Raw genomic sequence first — 12291 nt, 5'->3', positions numbered from 1 at the left:
ACGCCAATGTCAAAGGAAAGTGTCACTTAACATGTGCCTTCAAAACTTAATTTATTGGTTGTACAATATGTTTCTCTGGCTAGAAAATCAATACTTTAGATTAGAGAAATTAGAAAATGAAATCAAAAATAAAGAAATAAAAATCAGAGATATCATTGCTAACCTTTTCCTTCCAATTTTTAAAACTACATATTTTAAAAATAACCATCACCTCAAAAAACTATTTCAGGGAACCCTAATCAGAGTCAAGTATTCTCTTCATAAGACTCTGTCAAATTGATGGGCATGAGCAATAAGAAATAGAATCTCATTGCTGCTACTTTGTAAATGACTAGTTAGGTTCCTCCCTGATGGCTTAGATGGTGAAGAATCCACCTGCAATGCAGGAGACATGGGTTCAATTCCTAGGTCAGGAAGATCCCTTGGAGAAGGGAATGGCATCCCACTCCAGTATTCTTGCCTGGAGAATTCCATGGACAGAGGGGTGTGGCGGGCTGGAGTCCATGGGGTCTCAAAAGTCTCAAACACAACTGAGTGACTAACATTTTCACTTTTCAGTTGGATTCAACATCTTTTTCACGTACTTATTTTAAATTTGATTTTCTCCTGAGAATATATGATTAGGTAATATCTTTGGGCCATCTTGCTTATCAATTTGTAAGGAATTCTTATACATGTAAAGACAAGACAGCTTAGTGATCACTGAAACCGTGCTCTCTAAGAACAGCAGCGTGCCAGAATGAGAGGCCATTGTTCTGAATTCTGTCTGCATCCGACGTTTGCTTCTTTCTGGGTTCGGGGATGTCTCTGACTCCATGCTATGTTAACAGGACCTGTAATAGTTTACTTTTTGTTGCTGCTTGGTTGCTAAGTTGTGTCCAGCTCTTTTGTGACCCCGTGGACTGCAGCCCACCAGGCTCCTCTGACCATGGGATTTCCCGGGCAAGAATACTGGAGTAGCTGCCATTTCTTTCTCCAGGGCATCTTCCCGACCCAGGGATCGAACCTGGGTCTCCTGCGTTGGCAGGCAGTTTCTTTGCCACTGAGCCACCTGGGAAGCCCAATATTTCACTTTTACCTATTTGCATATTACTTACCCCTCTCCTTGAGCTTCCCTTGTGGCTCAGCTGGTAAAGAATTAGCCTGCAATGTGGGAGACCTGGGTTCAATCCCTGGGTTGGGAAGATCCCCGAGAGAAGGGAAAAGCTATCCACTCCAGTATTCTGGCCTGGAGAATCCCATGGACTATGCAAAGTCCATGGGGTCGCAAAGAGTTGGACACGACTGAGTGACTTTCACTTATCCCTCTTTAGGAATGTAAGCTTCCTAAGAGAAGGCAGAGGAAAAAACAGATTTTTAAAAAGTCTTATTAAAAATGAGAAAACAAACTAAAATTCCTAAACACACACAAATGCCCCAAATGGGAGCTGAGCAAATCAACAATCTGAATATCAATTCACTTGAGTAGAAATTAATTTTATGACCACCTAACAATAGTTTTATATTAATTATGATTAAAATTAGTGATTAAGTCGCTCAAAGATATAACAGTCATAAGAAGGTGTAAGAACAAACAGATGTGCCATGAAAACAAATGGATGAGAAAAAGAACAATATTTTGAATAATAAAATAACATCATGAAAAAAAAAGACATTGAAATTGAAAACTATCTATGTTGATTTTGCAATTAAAACCTCAAGACCAAGACAAACAAAATAGCCAAAGATTTAGGAAACTGAGAAGGAAGCAATAAGTTAGGCTGAATAGTCAATCCTTGCTACTTGTCAGACAAACGAATTCATCATGTGACCTCGAAGCAAGCTTTGTCCAAGAGGAGCCAGAACAGTGGGTTAAAAGGTGAGTCGAGGTGGTCGAGTAGTTAAGAATCCGCCTATTAATTTTGGGGACGTGGATTTGATCCCTGGTCAGGGAAGGGTCCACATGCTACAGACCAACTAAGCCCACGCATCCTAGATCCCACGCTCTGAAACAAGAGAAGCCCACGTGACGTAACTGGAGAAGGCCTGTACAAAGCAATGAAGACCCAGTGCAGCCAAAAATCAATCAGTCAATCAAATCAAATAAAAAATAAAGGTGAGTTGACTGCACTTTGAAAACTGAAAGAAATTTACAAAAGTGAAAAAGAAAAAAAACACAAACAAAACCCACCATCTTTTAAAATACCACATAAACTTTTAAAGGAAAAAAAACAGCCTCAAAAAAGTGAAAGATCCTACACTCTTATCTCTCCTGGGGAAAAGTTCCCTCTAGACGTCTATAAATAGCTCTTCAAATTGCCAACTTATGGCTCAACTGCAAATCAATACCACAAAATATTTAGCAACATTATACTACTTCATCAGGATCTGCTGGACCCCTGCCAGAAGGTGTGTAGAGAAAACCCTTTGTTTAACATTCTACCTCCCTCTTTCGTGGGTTTGGATCTCATGCCTTGCACGGCCATCTTGGACTTCAGGGTGGCAGCAGTTCAAATTTGGCTCATGTGCACCCACTCTCATTCCTTTCTGCGTGCAGATTGAGGGAAAGACAAAGTCATACTCCACACCTTCAGTCTGTGGTCTTAGTTTTTACAACATGGTGATCAGCTGAAGGTCCCATGGGACATTCTCTTTATGATGCCAAGTTTGGTGTGACTGTGAGGTCATAAAGGGTATTCTTACAGGGACTTGGGCGATCAGAATCTTGGCTGCTCAGCTTCTGTAGGGAGGCAGGTGGGGAGGGGAGTGTAGTTAATGAGGAAACTGACATTGCTTGAAAGGGAATGAAACCACTTGGTCACATGTCCTTTGAACATGTTTTACTTTTTACCTCTTATAATGGAAATCAAGCATTACTAACTTATGGCAGGGTCCTTCTGGACAGTATTTGATAATAAAAGGGAGCCTCAAGGTATTGCCTATTTTAATCCTCTTGAGATTAACCTAGAAGCCTTACCAAATTAATGATAATCACAGTCTGTGTGAGATTGTAACTACGAGGGAGGAAGAGCAGAGGGAGAAAGGAGGAGGTATGAGATCAGGGGAGGAGAGGGGGCAGAGAGAGAGTGTCACTGACTATAATTGCTGAATCCGTGGATAGCCTCAATTTGGGCTGATTCTGCTAGAATTTTTCCCACTGTTAGACCAGAGACACTCCTTAACCAATACTTTTATCAGTAGTTTAGAATAGTTTTATCAAGTCTATTAAAAATAGTTTTATCAATAATGATAATAGTGTTTATCTTTTGCTGTCTGCCAAGTCCTAAGCCCTCTATATATTTTCTCATTCAATCCTTTCATAGATACAGACATTGAAATGCAGTTTTGTTACTTGGTTTTCCTCTCCATTGAACTCTGTAGTTTTTTACTTTATTAAAAAATACTAGTTTCTAAAACACAATGCATGTGCAAAGTAACCATTTTCTGAATATGTAAAAGATTAAAATTATATAAATTCAAGTAATGGCTAAAGCTCCAACATTTTTAGAAGTTTATCTATATTTTAAAATACTGTGTCTTAAAGTCCACCAGATTTGAGTTCTTGGTGATTAAGGCATGAAATGAGCATAACTTTGCTATTTTAAAAGACGTGTTTGCCAAGAATGTGAATGATGTAAGCAAAATTTTAAGGGATATATTTAGCTTACATAAAAAACTATTCTCAAACAATAAAAGAAAAAAAGTTAAATTTGGAGTACCATTTCCCCTTAGCAGTAGGCAGGTTTTTTTGTTTGTTTTTAATGCTACTGCTCTAAGTGACAGCTAAGATTAGGAAAACAGGCACTCTCAAAATTCCAAGTAAACTGTCCAATAATGCAGGGAATAGCTAAAGTAATTGCAGTAATTCATGTTACTGAATATTAGTACAACTATTAAAATTCATCCCCAAACGGTCATTACAAGGAAATATGTGCAGAAGATATGCTGAATGAAGAAAGTGGGGCACAGAACTGTCAGTCAGTCAGTTCAGTCGCTCAGTCATGTCTAATTCTTTGGGACCCCATGGACTGCAGCACACCAGGCTTTCCTGTCCATAACCAACTCCCAGAGCTTGCTCAAACTCATGTTCATCGAGCTGGTGATGCCATTCAGCCATCTCATCTGTCTTCCCCTTCTCCTCCTGCCTTCAATCTTTCCCAGCAACAGGGTCTTTTCCAATGAGTTAGTTCTTTACATCAGGGGGCCAAAGCACTGGAGCTTCAGCTTCAACATAAGTCCTTCCAGTGAATATTCAGGATTGATTTCCTTTAGGATTGACTGGTTTGATCACCTTGCTGTCCAAGGGACTCTCAAGAGTTTTCCCCAACACCACAGTTCAAAAGCATCAATTCTTTGGTGTTCAGCTTTCTTTATGGCAACTCTTACATCCATACATGACTACTGGAAAAACCAGCTTTTCTTCCAAGGAGCAAACATCTTTTAATTTCGTGGCTGCAGTCACCATCTGCTGTGATTTTGGAGCCCAAGAAAATAAACCCTGTCACTGTTTCCATTGTTTCCTCACCTATTTGCCATGAAATGATGGGACTGGATCTTAATTTTTTGAATGCTGAGTTTTAAGCCAGCTTTTTCACTCTCCTCTTTCACTTTCATCAAGAGGCTCTCTTCACTTTCTGCCATAAGGGTGGTGTTATCAGCATATCTGAGGTTATCGATATTTCTCCCAGCAATCTTGATTCCAACTTGTGCTTCATCCAGTCTGACATTTCTCATGATGTACTGTGCATATAAGTTAAATAAGCAAGGTGACAATATACAGCCTTGACGTACTCCTTTCCTAATTTGGAACCAGTTCGTTGTTCCATGTCCAGTTTTACCTGTTGCTTCTTGACCTGCATACAAGTTTCTCAGGAGGCAGGTAAGGCGGTCTGGTATTCCTATCTCTTTAAGAATTTTCCACAGTTTGTTGTGATCCACACAGTCAAAGGCTTTAGGGTAGTCAATGAAGCAGAAGTAGATGTTTTTCTGGGATTCCCTTGCTTTTTCTATGATCCATTGGCTGTTGGCTATTTGACCTTCTCTGCCTTTTCTAAATCCAGCTTGAAGGTCTGGAAGTCCTTGGTTCACATACTGTTGAAGCCTAGCTTGGAGAATTTTGAGCATCACTTTGCTAGCATGTGAGGTGAGTTCTCAGATTCTTCGGCACTGCCTTTCTGAACTGTAGGCACTGTTATTAGTTGTTAGAGTAGTCCAGGAAGAATTCGACCAGACCACATTCTGGCTGTGTTTATAAGCAATCATTTTGAAAATAAGAAAATGGTACAAACTGCTGCTTATATATTTATCATTCGACACTGACTGAATTCAACAACTTCACTGTTTTTCAACTAAATCATTTGTTCCTATACATATCCCAGAGCTTGCTGCCAGATTGGGCAAGGAGAGGTCTGACTGGATATGAGTAATGAAAATGCAAAGGCTGGGCACATCTGCATGGCTGACTCTGAACACAGGTGCAGTGGCTTTGTAGTTGTACAAATTTCTGAGTGCTAAAGCTTAAACCTCAGTTTGTATTTATTTATTTAAACAAGTTGTGTTTATTTACTTTTTGGCCACACACCATGGCATGTGGGATCTTAGTACCCTGACCAGAGATCAAACCGGAACCCCCTGAATCAGAAGGGAGAGTCTTTAGCCACTGCATCACTGGGTAAGTCCCAAACCTCTGCTTTTTAAATAGAAACATCTCCAGGTTTCCATAGAGTAAACTGAAGGCAGGGCCACAAAATTAACTGGCAAAGAGGTGTGTCAATAAGATCATTCATAAACCCACAAAAATACATTACTTACAACAGGGTAGGTTACATCTCACAAACTTCAATTTAAACTTAAAATAAAAAGATAATTTTTAATGTAAATTTTATAAATGAAATTTGAATTTGTAAATTTTATGAATGAAATTTTCTGGTATGGAATGATGTTCAAAATAGATTGTTGAGTAAAAATCAAGGCGCAGAGTATCTTCAGTTCAACTTCATTTTGTAAAACAAAACAGAGAACAAAAGACAATATATGTAATGAAAAAGCTTCGATCAGACAGTCATCAAATCATTCATCTGTGAGAAATTATATTTTAATGTTTCTTTCTTTTCTACTTACCTGTATTATCCAAATTTTCTACACAATGAATACATACAGTTTTTGTATTAACTGTCCTTTTAAATTTTTAATTAACTTTTCTATCAACACAGTTTTCAATGCTATTATATTTGAAAGCAGCAAAATGTTATGCCCTTAGCAGCATCCCTAACATTCCTCATCAGCTAAATAATAAGATAGTCACCTCACTAGATTGCTCTAAGTTTTAGATCAGACACTTTGATGAGATAAAATGCTTCTCTCAGAACCTAGTATGTGGGACTTTCCTGAAGTCCACTGGCTAAGACTCCATGCTCCCAACACAGGGCGCCTGGCCTTGCCAATCGTTAGTCAGGGAACTAGATCCCACATGCCTCAACTTAAGATCCCATATGACACAACTGACCCGGTGCAGCCAAACAAATTAATAAAAAATAAGTATTTAAAAAAAGAACCTAGCAGGAGGGCTCCTCACAAACCTGATTAAAGACCTTGCCATGGGCTGTCAGGAGTAAGGGACAGAGATGGGGGTGCCAGCCCAGGCTACCTGATCACAAAGCTATGTGCTGGACCCGGATTAGAGCAAAGCAGGAAGCTTTGATGAGATGCTGTTAAAGACAGGATGATGTGTGATGTTGGAGTGGCCTTCCCAATGATGCAAAAACAATTGTTCCCACATTCTTTTTTTCCCAAAGCAGCTGGCAATAAAGAGCTTTAAATTCCAGATTCATCAAATAGCTAAAGCAGTTTTACTCTGTATATGACTTGATGATGAATTCATTTTTTTGAAAGAGCTAAGGTTAAAGTTATCTGGTCCACTGAAAACTGAACGTGCCAGTTAGCATCGTGTAATGAAGAGTTGCCAGGGCAACCTCTCTGCTCAACACTTCATTTCCAAGGTGATAGATTTGATGCGGGTCCAGGAAACATGAAAACCAAAACAGCATTGTGTTCCAGAAGAAGAAACAGCCCATACATAAGTCATGAATGAAACAAATGGCTGGGGACAAAAGCAAACGATGCTTTACAATTCTACCCAGACAGACATGGCTGCACACAGGACACTGGAGTGAAAGTAAATTAAATTCTCAGTGAAGTAGGTGAAGATTCACGTTTTCTTTTCAGCTCCGTTCTACTTTTTGTCTACTTTTCCGAAAAACTGTTAGGTCCAAATATAAAAGCTATATATCTCACCCAGAGGGTTTATATTTTTCAGTCATTGTTTTCCCATTCTTTTCTTTAGTTGAGGGTCTCTTCCAGTTAGAGAAAATAATAAACAAAAGATGTAAGTGTGCTCTGAGGGCGAAATTGGAATTTACTGCAGGATTGTTTCCTTCATTGCCATGACTCCTGCTCTTACCAATAATGGAATGAGGAGAGCATGTGTGCACTATGTGCCCACAGGCTTATGGTGAGAATTTACGATGCCACAGAAGGCCCTGAGCGTCAGTGCCCATGGTGGAATGCACAGGAAAAAATATATATCCTGTTCCCTTGGCTCTGCTTTCTAAACAGAACCCTCGATACTCTTCCAGTTTTTTTCCTTCTCGAAAATCACTCAACATGTTTCTCTCTCTCAGCCCCAGCTGGTTCTCTCTCCCTCCCTCCTTTTGACTTTTTCCTTTGGAGACTTTTATGATGGAGAAGATGCCACTGTACTTAGGAAGAGAAGGTAAGCAAAGGAGGATCATAATTTCCCACAAGTTCTCCCTGACCTTTGATATTGAATGATATTCTCTCATGACTTGTGACTCTGACCTAGGGGCTTTTCAGACATTTCTGCAGCTCCACACTGCCATTAGCAAGGAGCCGTGAACTGCCAACCCAACAAAGGCCAATTTCTTCTCATCTTAGAAGCAAAAATGCTTATGAGCTTCTCCCTCTACTTTTCACTGTCTTTACAAATAATTTTTTCCCAATGGCTGAAATACATTTCTATTACAACTGTACAAGACATTAAGTGAACTACTTTCTATGTAAGCAAGAAATGAAAAGTACATCAAGCAGGGACATATAGGAAATCAGTTTTACCTCATCAAAGACTTTGGAAACAACGTGCTTGTCCAGAACAGGGACGTAGGTGGAGCTGTGGGGAATGGCAGCCATGGACAAAGCATCCATGATGGTGAGCTTCTTGGCCGCCAAGCCGTGGATCTTGAGCCAGGATGCTGAAGACATTCCTGCAGAACTAAGAACATGAGACCATGATGTTTTAAGACACATCAAACAAAAACATAACAAGCCTGTCCTAGGAAAATTGAAGTACTCACTCTTGGTCATAAACTTGGCTTCCTTCTCGAGTCAATCTTTCTAATGACTTGTCATCTGGAAACTCATTTGTCAGCAGGATGCCCATTTCTGTAGAAAAGAAAATGGAAGCTGTATAATTTCCTCACATGTGGGGTTCATATCAAAGTGCAAAAGGTCACACTTATCTCTGGGTTCAGTTGTGTCTGAGGACTAATAAATGGACTATATTTCCGAGAGCTAATCTCTCAGAGTAGATTCTAGGCAAGATGAATTTGCAATGGACACTAAAGGCTGATGCATGGGTAATAGGGTACTTGCATTGTTTAACTAATCTACCTCACCCCATACCCACTGAGATCTCTCTCTATGGAAGGATGAGACGGCCTCATTCTTCACACTCCAGAAAATGTATCTTCTAAATGTCAAATAAGAATGCCATGAGCCAATAATTATTCAGTGTTGCCCTCATTAGACTCCCCCCAGACTACATAGGACAGCCTCGTTCAACATTTCAGTTTTTGACAGTTTGGTCCCTGATTCCTCAGCTCTATGTGGAAAACCAAAATCCCTACTAAGTCCTGTTTAGTTATAAGTTCAAATTTTCAAACTATTATTTGGAATTTTTAATGTCTATTTTTATATAAGCTTGGATTTACAAATGAAAAGCAATATTAGCTAATTGAATTAGTAGAAGAAGGGGTGTTTAGGAGTGAGCTAGTTAAATGCCTAAGAAATCACATCCCAGTCATCATATGATAATCCTTTTAAAGGACTGAGCACATAGCAGATTTAGGAAATATGGAAGGTTAATTAAAATTGAGGAAAAGGCACCCCACAGGTCAGCACTGAAGAACACAGGGTTTGATTAAGCTATGACTCAGTAAGAGCAGGTATAAATTCATCCCTCGTGCGATTCCTCCTATTTAAGGGGTTGTGTGGATGTGTGTGTTTAGCCGGGGGCTTATTATTTATGAGCTCTATGAAACATAGGGAAAAGTGCTATAGGAATTAAAATTTTAGGAAATCAAGTCTTTAAATTTACTATTTTAAAAATAATGATATTATCAATAAAAACTGAGTGGAAAAGTTGAATTTTCCTTATATTTAGCCCCCAGTAGGCTGACAACATGGATCAGAGAGGGGCTCGTTGAATGGTACCACCTGTGAATGAATGGAAGAAAATAAACCAACTGTGAAGTATTAGGTTTTCAAATTCAAAACACAGAGTGGCAGCCAGCACCACCACTAGTGTCAGTGGTTATATGAGCCAAAGGTGTATTAAATAAGCAGGGAATGATAAATGCAAGTCTGGCCCTAAGGAAGTCCAGTTCACTAAAGCAAGACAACTTGATTTACAAGAGAGTCCTTTGAAGAGGTAGAAATCTAGACTCACTTAAAAATGATTTGTTTCCCCTCAAAATATCTCTCCTCAGCTCTTTCAGGAGAAGACACACTGGGGAGGGGAGACCAGCTTGGGCTTCCTGATGTATAGACCCTCAGTAGCTTACCCCTGTCACTTGGCATGTTCCTGCTGCTAGAATTGGAAATCCTGTCCCTCCTCTCACTGCAGGCTGAGCTCTTGAGGGTGGACAGCTGGCTTCTGAGCAGGCTGGTTTTGGTTGGTTCTGTGGGTGTCACAGGGAGAAGGGTTAAAGGAATTTGGGAGGGAAGGAGGTGCTTCAGGAAATGCAGCTATGTCCTTGGAGCCTTTAAAAAGAAAGCAGGTTTAGTCTCCCAACCCTCAGGGGGACAGTGCTGCCACCAAGTAGATGCTGTGTAATGGCAGATTCTACTGATTTGAGTTCAAGCTCTGCCCCTCCTGGATAGAGATCTGCTTCTGAGTTCCTTCAGCTTGTTGGCAGAAATTATTTCCTTGGGGTTGGAGGACTTAGGTCCCACTTCCTTGCTGGCTGTTATGCAGGGGTCTCTCTCAGCTTCTTAATCACCCCCATTCCTATTCATGGACCCCTCCATCTTCAAGCCAGCAATGGCACACTGATTCCCCTCTTGCCCCCAATCTCTCTGACTTCCTCTTCTGCCACCAGCTGGTAAAATGATCTCTAGGAGAGCACGGGCTCTCCTAGAAACCCTGGCTGAGGGGCACATGACATAATCAGGGGGGTGATGCCATTACCTTCACAGGGTGGGGAGTTTAGAGCGGGACCTCTCTGTAGGTCACTTTAGCAGCTCTGCCCACCACACCTGCTGTCCACACTTTTATTTGTGTTCTTTCCTACCCTCTGTTGTGTCCTTTCAGCTAGCAAGTACACACTTAGTAAGTAATGACACTGAATCTGTGTGCTTTAGAGGAGGGTTCCCCAGTCTTTGGGATCTGATGCATAATGATCTGAGGCGGAGCTGATGTAATAATAATAGAAATAAAGTGCACAAGAAATGAAATGCATTTGAATCATCCCAAAACCATCCCCGCTCCCCCAACCCCAATCTGTGGAAAAATGGGTTTCCATGAAACCGGTCTCTGGTGCCAAAAAGGTTGGGGATTACTGCTTCAGAGGATAATGCATTTGCACCAAGACATTTGATTACTTTCCCCATAGGATCACAGAAACCACACTAATTGTAACTGTTGTCTGTACTCTGTGATCTGGAGGCCTTTATGTAGTACCAAAGCTTTATGTAGTATTCGTAAACGAAATGTGTCCTGTTTTCAACAAGAAGGGACTTATCCTTTCTTACAAGAAATTAGAGTGAAAAGTAGCTAATAATCTGCATTATTAGCTACAGAAAGATACCCCCAGTAGTTTCCATGTATGGAGTCAGGAGTGTGCTATGTGATAGTCATTGTTTTTCTAGGCAACAAATAGGGTGTTTTCTGTCTCCATTGCCTCTGTAACAAGGAATTTGGAAGGATAAATTTTCTCAGGAGCTGTGTCTGTGAGCAAAAGAGACAAATAATCCATATAGGAGAGGTGAACTCCTGTTCCTCACTATACCAGCAGACCATCTTGATCAAAACTGCTGGGTAGAAACAACAGATGTGTCCAAACGAAAATGAAATTTAGCTCCCAAAGTTCCCAGACATGAAAACTGTACTATTCCCAAACTGCAAATAACCGAGTGAAGACATATTTACCTGGCAGTGGATCCAAGCATTTAACTACTCCCACAGCTCTGAATAGTCTAACACCACATTTCATCATTCTTCTAAATTAGAAAGTGAATCAGAATAAAAACTTGGCACAGGGCTGCCTAACAATAGCAACAATCCCAAATCTAAGTGAAATGGTGCAAGTGACAAAAGGCCATTAAAACACTTAGGATGAGTAGCAAGTAGCATTTCTAGCAAAAGTCAGGTTCATTGGAACGACCAGGCAGGAATGGCAAAAGGGATGTTGCCAAACAAGTGGCCAGAATGGGAATCCTCTTTATCCCTATGGGCTTAAGACAGAGACACTAGGGCAAATGGACAGATCATGAAAGAGGGACCAAGCTACAATACTTCTTTGGTTTCTGTGGGTTTAAGGCTCTCCTCCTCTGCCCAGAGACATGGGGAGACAAAAGAGACAGTGTGTGTATGGCAGAGGAAGCCATCACAACCTTCCTCACTGAGAGACATACAGCATCCTGGGGAAACTCCTCTGGTACCTCAGGAAGCACCATAAAGGGACCAGTGGGAGCCACAATAACACCAGGTAACCAAGCTCCAAAATGATAGCACAAAGGCTGTGAAAATGAAATTACCATTAGAACCCACAAGTGTAGGCCAAAGTGAGACTTATGTGTCAACTTTAAACAGGACAACTGCTATCTAAAATAAAAGATATAAATAGCAGCCAGGGTCCCTAACATAAAAGAACATTCAGGAAACTATAAAAAAAATCATCCATCATATCAGAAATCAAGAAAATCACACTTTGATGGAGAAAAAACAATCAAAGGATGTTAATACTATGATGAATCAGAAGCTGGAATTCTCTGACAAGGATCTCAAAGAAGCTGTCA

The 12291-nt window shown here is 40.4% G+C and overlaps 1 protein-coding gene across 9 annotated transcripts in view; it reads right to left on the bottom strand.

Moving 5' to 3' along the window:
• Positions 1–12291, bottom strand: part of VWA3B (von Willebrand factor A domain containing 3B) — a 177436-nt gene that overhangs the window by 62069 nt on the left and 103076 nt on the right. For 8 of the 9 annotated variants that reach the window (XR_006269342.1, XM_043467856.1, XM_043467857.1 and 5 more), the window contains 3 exons: positions 9837–9953; positions 8349–8436; positions 8110–8266 (listed from right to left, as the gene is read on the bottom strand). Coding sequence is in view for 8 of the 9 variants with exons in the window: in XM_043467856.1 (XP_043323791.1) it covers positions 8110–8266; positions 8349–8436; positions 9837–9953 (362 nt within the window). In the remaining variant the exon portion in view is untranslated. The remainder of the gene's footprint in view (positions 1–8109; positions 8267–8348; positions 8437–9836; positions 9954–12291) is intronic. The other variant, XM_043467858.1, reaches the window with a different exon arrangement.

This window comes from Cervus canadensis, chromosome 5, assembly GCF_019320065.1.
Source record: "Cervus canadensis isolate Bull #8, Minnesota chromosome 5, ASM1932006v1, whole genome shotgun sequence".
Taxonomy (NCBI): domain Eukaryota; kingdom Metazoa; phylum Chordata; class Mammalia; order Artiodactyla; family Cervidae; genus Cervus; species Cervus canadensis.
This window is presented reverse-complemented; position numbering and strand designations above follow the sequence as displayed.